This window comes from Drosophila serrata, unplaced genomic scaffold, assembly GCF_035046125.1.
Source record: "Drosophila serrata isolate PLE 108 unplaced genomic scaffold, ASM3504612v1 contig_382, whole genome shotgun sequence".
NCBI classification, from domain to species: Eukaryota; Metazoa; Arthropoda; class Insecta; order Diptera; family Drosophilidae; genus Drosophila; species Drosophila serrata.
The window spans coordinates 2,544,495-2,553,005 of record NW_028257280.1 but is presented as its reverse complement, the minus strand read 5'-3'; the positions used below and the strand labels follow the sequence as shown (position 1 = coordinate 2,553,005).

Below are 8,511 nucleotides of genomic sequence, written 5' to 3'. Positions count from 1 at the left end.
GCTGTGGGTCAAGGGGTTATTGATTTTTCCGAGCTTTCCCAGCAGCAGCTGTTCCCCGGAGCCTGCGCCCTGCGCTTCGGGGTTGATTTGGGAGATTGGAGTTTTGGGAGTAGCAGAGGAAGACAATAAAAGAATTGTTTGTATTGCCATCGCGTGCAATTGGATTTTTGAAAGTATATTTAACAGAGTTTCACGGAGTCCAGCTAGAGGTAACAAAATGGAGGACAGCGGCATCGATAGCGAGGACAGGCAATCCAACATCTATGAGGACGGGGCCGCAGGCCTTCTGGTAAGTGACAACAACAAATTGCCACAGTCGAAATGCAATGCAATTTTCCACGGCCAACGTCACTGCAGAAAACGGCCAGCGGAGCCCCCAAACATATGTCGGATCTGGAGTTTGAGGTGGCTTTCAGGGGCGCCAGCAAGGTGTATGCCCCCACGACTATAGAAATCGATGAGGAAGAAGAAGCGGCTGCCGCCACCGGTCGTGGCCACGAACCACCAAACACCTGCCGCATTCTGCAGCGCAAACTGGAGCTGAAGGTCGAGCGGGCCCGGCGGAATTACACCCAGTTTCAGGAAGAGCAGGTAACCTACCCGGAATTCTCTTTGATTGTTCCTATTAGTTACAATGAAGTCTTTTTGTTCTATAGGCCACAAAGACACAGTCGTCTACCCTGATACCAATCAATCGACTTCCCATTCCCGGCGAGCCCGAGCACAAGCCTCTGGTGGATTACAAGTCCGAGAGCAGTGACGAGGCCGAGGAGATCTCCTTCTTCCCGGCTCAACTGAAGCGGTCCAAGCGACGCCAGCAGAACCATGAGCTGACAGACACCTTTAGCATACAGGAAATGACCATTGACTCGGATCTGGAGTCGGACGACAGTGCAGGCACCCAGAATCTCGAGCTCCTGCTGCCCTCCATGAAGTCCACCATTTTGGACAAGTTCAAGAGCTGCTTCGGCTGCTGGCGGCGCAGGTAATGCCAGGCGGAGCAGAGCCATATCAGGCGGTTCAGGCACAAATCACGTTATTGACAGGCACTAGCAACCTACGTACTTAATAATGATAAACTCCATTGCCACTACAGAGCTGTAAACATAGATATATTTGGCTTTAGTAAAATCCATTCGATAAATATTAATCAATACTGAAGAGCTACTCTGTGTTTTACTTTATGTATCCTTGCGAAGTACAAGACTTTCAGTCAGACGCTTGCTCCGCAGTAAAGGAGTCATTTCCGACCATATAAATCATATATATCTTGATCAGCATCAACAGCTGAATCGATCTATGTCGGGTGGAAAAAAAGAATTTCGAAAATTTTTTCGATTTTTGCTAAAAACGATAAATCGATAAAAAATTTAATTTTTTAACATTTTAAATTAAGTATGCAGTTTTATTGCCCTTATAAAAACTTGCATAGGACAGCTCAATTGAAATTAATAAATTTTTTGCTTAGTTATGAATATTTTAAAATTTGATTGATGGACAAAATTGTCATATAAAATATTGATAAACATCGACGCAAAGAATAGTATTATAATTCTAGTCGGAAGCTTGTATAACCGTACAGGGATTCAATTTCGAGTAAACTAAGTACGCAGTTTGTTTCCCCTTACAAAAACTAGCATAGCAAAAGTTCCCGAATTAAAATGAATGCATTTTTGGCTTAGTTATGATTTTTTTAAAATTGGATTTATACACAAAATTGTCATAAAACATAAATAAATACAGGCTGAAAGATAGTATTATAATTTTAATCAGAAGCTTTAAAAACTGTGAAGGACTCATTTCCGACCCCATAAATCATATATATTATTGATCACCATCAACAGCTGTATCGATCTAACTTTGTCGGGTTGAAAAATTTTTTTTTTTTAATTTTCTCGATATTTGCTAAAAACGATAAGGGGTTACATCATTAAAATTCTTAAAAATCGACAAAAAAATTGAATTTTTTAACATTTTAAATTGATTATGCAGTTTTGTTGCCCTTATTAAAACTAACATAGGACAGCCGAATCGAAATTAATGCATTTCTGGCTTAGTTATGAATATTTTAAAATTCGATTGATGGACAAAATTGTCATATACAATATAGATAAACACCGAAAGAATGGTATTATAATTTTAGTCAGAAGCTTGTAGAACTGTACAGGACAGCTTTCCGAGTTGGAATTAATGCATTTTGGGCTGATTTATGGATCATTTCATGGTCCAAATTGTAACCCATTTTTGGTAATTGAAACGGGGTTTCCTAATTATTGCTTTTAACATAACTAATTCCTTTTAAGTAACTATCACCTAATATATATAATTATGATACCTCAATTGCATATTTTATTGTAGAAGTTATTTGAATTAACCTAATAGTTTTGGTTTTATTCATTTATATTTTATGATCCATTTATGTATATGGAAATGTAAATCTGTTTATGTAATCTTCTTCTATATTTACTCCAATTCCAAACAATTCGAATTATAAATTCCTGAAGTCATTTAAGTTCTCACATTAACTTTAAAAGTTATTCCAAGTTTTAACAGCCGAAAAAAACGATATAAAATTTAATTGTAATTGGGTAAAAATAATTTCATGAAAAATATTGAATTTTAAATTAATTAGTCAGTCTTCTATAAAGCCTTAGACATCCGTGTTGAGGGTTAAGCAGACGCCCTGCAATATCCAGTGACTCAGATCCTCGCTGGTGGCCAGATTTGCCTCAAAGACCAGGCCCACACCCATGGCATTCCGCCGCAGCGATGTCGTATACACAGGGGCCAAGAATGTGTTCTAAAAAGGAGATAGTAATAAGGATAAAGCGTTTCACTTTAAAGCATCTTTCCCCTCCGAGAAGCTGGCGCCATTTAAACTCGGAAACAATTAGCAAAGCACAGATGCCCCATTAGTTGGCTGGGCGAAGGCGGAAGCTGTTGGTAATTTAGTGCGATGCATTTAAACAAATATCAGCGTGGCCACGCCCCCGTCAGCCGCCGCCGCCGGGCATATGTAGATACAAGAGCACATTAGTACTTGTCACTGCCAGGCGGCGGTGATGCTAGCCAGCCAGCCAGCCAGCCAGCCAGCTAGCCACCAGTTATCCTGGCTAACCAGGTGCAGTTCCCATTCCCCATACAAACCTGCAGCTTGAGACGGTGCGCCTCAATGGGCTCCACGGCGAGAATGGCCAGCTCCTCGACCAGGACCTTGGGATGGGAACGCGCCAGCTGATTAGTGGGCAAGTCAAAGCGTGCTCCCTCGATGTACAGACCGTGCACAAAGCAGCCCTGCAAAAAGTTGAGCGATTAAAATGCAAACAGAATTCCTAATTACGAAATTAGTGCCCCGCAGCCTCTGCCCAGAACCAGGATGGAGCTGGATGGTGCTGGGTGGCGCTGGGCTGGGTCATCGTTTTGCATTTAGAATTCGGGATAGCCTCCCTAGTCTGCTTTGTCTCCCCTATCGTGCAACCACTCACCGTCACTGGGCGCTCCTCCACATCGTCGGGGTCGGCAAATTTCGTAACGTAGGTGAAAAGCGTGGAACGATCCAGGGGCCAGGCGTTTCGGCGACAGGCAATCTGCAGAGGTGACCAGATGGAAAGGAATGGCAATGGCCATGACAATGGCTAAGAGGTGTGACAATGCACAGACTCACCTGCACCAGGGCCGTGAGATAGCTCTGCGGTATATGCAGACCCGACAGCCACATCACCAGGGGTTCGCCGGAGAGCGTCCAGTATTTGTATTGCACGGCCCGGAGCTTTTTGGGGAAGAAAGAATGGAGGACGCTGATTAGTGGACACGAACTCACCTTGATTGATTCGGGGACTCGGCTGATTAATGCGCCTGCGAGAGGCACGAGGACGAGGACCACTCACCCGCAAGTGCTCCAGCCAGCTGGCCAACTGTTTGCATGTCGCCGGCGCCAGCTTGCTCCACGCGCCTGGCAGGAGGCCATTGAACAACGAGTTGGCAATGTTGTCCAGCACATTGTCCATGCCGATTTCGCCGGCAATGGCCTGCGGATGCGGAGAGCATTGGATGCAATTAAATTAAAAGGCCCGATGGAAGGAGGCCCATACATGTGTGTGGGCGTGGCCGGGGCCAAGACAAAGCCAGCAGCCGAGTTCATTTGCATTTGTAAATTTATTTTGGCAACAAAATGCAGCCTTAGCTAGGAGCTGGGAGCTGGGGGGGCTTTAGAATCTCCCCCAGCGCCCACATTCAAATTTGGACATTGTTTGCTTGGTCGCCAGCCAACTTGGCAAATGCATAAACAAATGGGGAAATGCAAAACAAGGCTGAAGGATTTATGTGCGACCATCATTGACAGTCGCAACGGGAAAATTACCTTGCGCAGCAGCTCCAGCGTCTTCTTGATGCGCACCACCAGGAGATTAAAGCGGTCCAGCTCCTGCAGCAGGACCACGCCGGTGGGTGACAGGCTCATCTGGATTTGTTTGCGAATGCGCCATGTCTCGAAGGCGGGCGGCAGCTTCTTCAGTATCCCGGCGGCCACCGAGTCGATGAAGTCATCGCGGCTGATCCCGCCGGTGCCCTCACCTGGATGTGTCGAAAATAAGGATTAAAGTGGCAATGGCAGGTGGTATGACAAAGGCAAGGGAAAAGAACTGCAGTAATATATGCATGGTCTGCGGTTTTTCCAATTGCCTTTATAGATATTTCTTCTTTCTACCATTAATTTCTGGTTGTTTTTTTTATTCATTTTCCTCTTTATCTGGGACCCAAATAGGGTCTTTTTTGCCTTTGACTGGTTTATTTTTTGTTAAAGTGTCAATTAGCAAATACTAAAGCTCATGAATATGCAAATTATTTGCATTTTTCTGGGTTCTACTCGAATTTTCGTAGGGCATACGAAATTGTAGAAATACTTTGTTATTAAAACATTATTTTGTTGGTAAAAATGTATTAATTTTTATAATTATAATGCTAGAATTATATTTTAATCTTTGAATTATTTAAATGTGTTAGTAGCGTCTTTAAAAAGTCCCATTAGCTGAACCTTTCTGGCTGCTACACGTATATCTTGGTGCGAATCGCATTGAATTGAAATAAAATTGTTAAACTCGATTTTTAATCAGTGGAAATATTTGTTCTTATTATTATTTTTATTTACACTTAATGGGCGGCCATCGGGGGGTAAATACGGCAGTGTGTGTTTGGGGAATACTTTACCAGGATTGACTTCGGTCGGTGTCCACTTGGTCACTTCATGTGTGTGCGAATATATTTAAAAAAATAAAGTATTCCAAATTGTATATACAATTATTTACAAGGCCATACATATTGGGGAATATGCATGGTGGTGGGTGGGTGGGTGGTGCCAGGTGGATTGGGAGCCACTCAGATGGCGGTTTTAACACGTAACGCAAAATTATCGACTTTTGTGTGACGTTTTCAACCATTTTTTGGTACTTTTGACGGCGGTGACTGCGGTGAGGTTTGAACTCGATTCGCTGCGATTTGCGGCATCCCGGTGAAAGTGAATGAATGCAGGAGGGACTGGAAAGGGAGTTGGGGAAATGGGTACGGGAGTGGGTCATGGAGATGTGAATGCATATGTACACATACATATTCTGCCCTCCAATCTGAACGTGCGTCTGTGTGCGGTTCTATTTTAATTTTTAATGTGTGCATTGCTGTTGTGCGTCGACTATAATGGCGCATGCAATAAAGTTAATTGCAAAACCGCAACTAATTAATTAAATTAAATTAAAAATTCAACATGCCAAAAATACAACGCAGCGGCGAGCGTCGGAATGAAAATCAACAAGATAAAATGTAATAAACGGCTGACAATTGGCACACGTTGCATGCAAATTGAACCATTTACCACCATCAGGCGGCAGGGCTGCTGCGAGTGTGCGCGTATCTATATTACATTATTATCATTGCTTTTTTCCGACTCGAATTATCAGTGGATGGCGATAACAATGGCAATGTGTGAGTGTGCGCTGCTATCTCGAGCAGATATGCCCGCAGGAACGCCGGTTAAATATTGAATGCCTCCAACCAGGCCAGAACACTCACCCGTCTGTGGCTGCAGCTCAATCAAACTGTTCCAAATGCTGCGCGCCGCCATTGTGTAATAACCAATTTCCGCGTTCGGATGCAAACCAAACACATCCGGCTTGTTGACCAGCGGCAGTTTGTCGATGTGTGCTGTTGTCAAAGCATTACATATGTAAGTAGCCCAGGGAGGTTCTCCAAACATAGCCACCGATGCTCACCTATATAGTCCTCCTTCAGCACCGTCTCCTCGTCTGGCAGGCAGTAGTCCACGTTCTCGTCCTCGTAAAAGTGGAAGGAATTGAATTCGTCGAAGAGAAAGTCACCCATGTATTCATTCATATAGCAGTTGGTGATGCGACGGTCAAAGTCGTCGATGACCCGGCCACCGTACATCACCTCGCCGATGAGGTACTTCAGGCTGTTCCACGGCAGCTTGCCGCCGATGCAGCGCGTCAGGTAGGTGCGCAGGATCTCGGTGCAGACCTCGAAGTCGGTGTCGTTGAAGTCGTACGCTATGTTCCAGCCCAGCTTATCGTACTTGCGGCGCTCCTAAGGGGGGAGGAAGTAGGAGAAACGTTTACACAGATTAATCGGAGTGCCTCCAACTGGAGGACGATCAATATCAATTTGTTGCAACTGCTGCAGCAGGAGCAGTTCTGCTCCTCCATCAATTGTGCAACTCTGAACGCTCTGAAAAGCTTTCAGCAGCTAGAAATTAAGAGATTAATAAATAAACAACGCCACACACTCGACCAGCTGGGCTTCGACTGTAAATTGCGCTATCTAAGGCACTTACTTGGACGACGGCATGGAAGAAGGCCAGCACATAGATGAGCGGACGGAAGGCGGGATTGGAGCAGCTCTCGAGGCGCTCCTGACGCACTTTGAAGTAGGTGGAGCGCAGATTGAGCTTCAATCCATTGGGTGGCTCTGTGACCACTGCGGAAGAAAGGCATGAAATGCACACTTAGTAAACTTGGAATCTTATTGAAATCAAGCGGAAACTAACCCTTGAGAGACTTCTGCAAAATGCCAATGGGGAATGTGGGCGTAGGATCTGTGGTTATCCACAGCCTAAAGTCCGGATGGGGATTCTCCATCCGGTCCAGATACTTCTCCAGCTCCCGCACGAACCTAATGAGCAGGTGTCCGTTCTGCAGCATCAGCCACATGCCCTGCTTAATGGCCATGTCCAGCAGACCCAAGGCGGCCTTCTCCTGGCCTTGTCCCAGCGAGATGTGGCAGAAGTTGGACATGCCAACGATGGCGTCCGCCAGTTTGATCAAATCATTGGTGGGATCCGAGCCGGCGCTGAGCACAAAACACACGGGAATCGTGCTGGAGGTCTGCTCGAAGATGGCCGTGAAGCTCACCACCGGCGGCATTATGTAGAACTCATCCATCGTCTCGACTATATATTGATTTATGCTGCGGAAGATGCGATCCACGCGGAAGCAGCGCAGGAACATTAATTTCTGTGGGAGATGAGATTGGGCTTTAGACATTTTAATACCCCGCCACAATGACAATGAGCCGGCGACAGCTCGTCATCATCACTCGCACATAGTTGGCCAGTAGCTCCTCCTCTTCTTGTGGCGGCTTACGTTGCTCTTGCTGTTGCTGTTGCTCCTGCGGTTTCCAGCACAACTCAAGTGCAAATTGGGCTCGCTTGGCTTGACGCTGTGCTGGTTTCAAGTGCGACTGCGGGCGCAAATTGCCGCTCATCTAATGGTTTGGAAAATTGATAAAATATGGTAATGCACACAGACGTAGGCGACAGGGGATAGGGGGAGAAAGAGAGATCCATATAGAGACAGCAGGCTGGCTGACAAAAACAGGCTGCTAATAACTTGAGAAGAAAATGTGCGCCAAAGTTGCAGGACGTAGCAAAAGTCGAGTAAAACTAAACGCCCAAAGTGCTGTGGTATCCCCAGTGGGTGTGGCTCTGGCCTGCCCTGGCTTGGCCCGGCTTGTACATAATAATCCACTAGAAGCGAGCATAAAGTACGAAATCCAATAACGCTCAATGGCAACGGCAATGGCAAGAGCAACAGCAACGGGCTGTGGAGAGGACCTGAAGCTTGAGTTGGAGGAGCTCCTGGCCAGGACCACTCGAAACTGAAAGCATGCAAAGCGAGTGGGTGAATACACAGCAGCGGCAGGGCCGGCACTTGCCTGGAATGCATTGCATTTGATGTTGTAGTCGCCCGGACATGCCACCTCCTCGGGATTCTCCAAGTCGAACCACTGAGCGATGGACCCAGTTCATGGGCATTCGGATGACGATGGCGATGGCGATGGCGATAAGTGCAAGGCAAAATGAGCGTCGTCGTAGTCGGCAACGGAACGGAAGTCAGTGAATGCCACATGCCAGTCAGGATCCGAATCAGAGCCGGGAGAAGGAGCCGTTACGGTCCCATCGACCATCCAAGTCCAGGTCGTTGTTGTTGTTGTTGTTTATGGTTGTTG

General features: G+C 45.9%; 2 protein-coding genes across 2 annotated transcripts in view; one reads left to right on the top strand and one right to left on the bottom strand.

The window, feature by feature from the left end:
- Positions 1 to 62: 62 nt before the first annotated feature.
- On the top strand, positions 63 to 1,161 carry LOC110186826 (uncharacterized). The gene is made up of 3 exons (XM_020956113.2): positions 63 to 289; positions 358 to 591; positions 657 to 1,161. Exons 1-3 carry the CDS (start codon positions 218 to 220, stop codon positions 987 to 989), a joined length of 639 nt encoding a protein of 212 aa, XP_020811772.1. The 5' UTR covers positions 63 to 217; the 3' UTR covers positions 990 to 1,161.
- Positions 1,162 to 2,370: 1,209 nt separating this feature from the next.
- Positions 2,371 to 8,511, bottom strand: part of Dhc98D (Dynein heavy chain at 89D) — a 41,241-nt gene continuing 35,100 nt past the window's right edge. The window contains exons 37-47 of the mRNA XM_020956369.2: positions 8,218 to 8,289; positions 7,052 to 7,517; positions 6,839 to 6,981; positions 6,261 to 6,591; positions 6,061 to 6,192; positions 4,361 to 4,572; positions 3,888 to 4,028; positions 3,665 to 3,769; positions 3,486 to 3,587; positions 3,148 to 3,294; positions 2,371 to 2,800 (exon numbers count right to left, since the gene is read on the bottom strand). Coding sequence (XP_020812028.2) covers positions 2,651 to 2,800; positions 3,148 to 3,294; positions 3,486 to 3,587; positions 3,665 to 3,769; positions 3,888 to 4,028; positions 4,361 to 4,572; positions 6,061 to 6,192; positions 6,261 to 6,591; positions 6,839 to 6,981; positions 7,052 to 7,517; positions 8,218 to 8,289 — 2,001 coding nt within the window. The 3' untranslated portion in view covers positions 2,371 to 2,650. The remainder of the gene's footprint in view (positions 2,801 to 3,147; positions 3,295 to 3,485; positions 3,588 to 3,664; positions 3,770 to 3,887; positions 4,029 to 4,360; positions 4,573 to 6,060; positions 6,193 to 6,260; positions 6,592 to 6,838; positions 6,982 to 7,051; positions 7,518 to 8,217; positions 8,290 to 8,511) is intronic.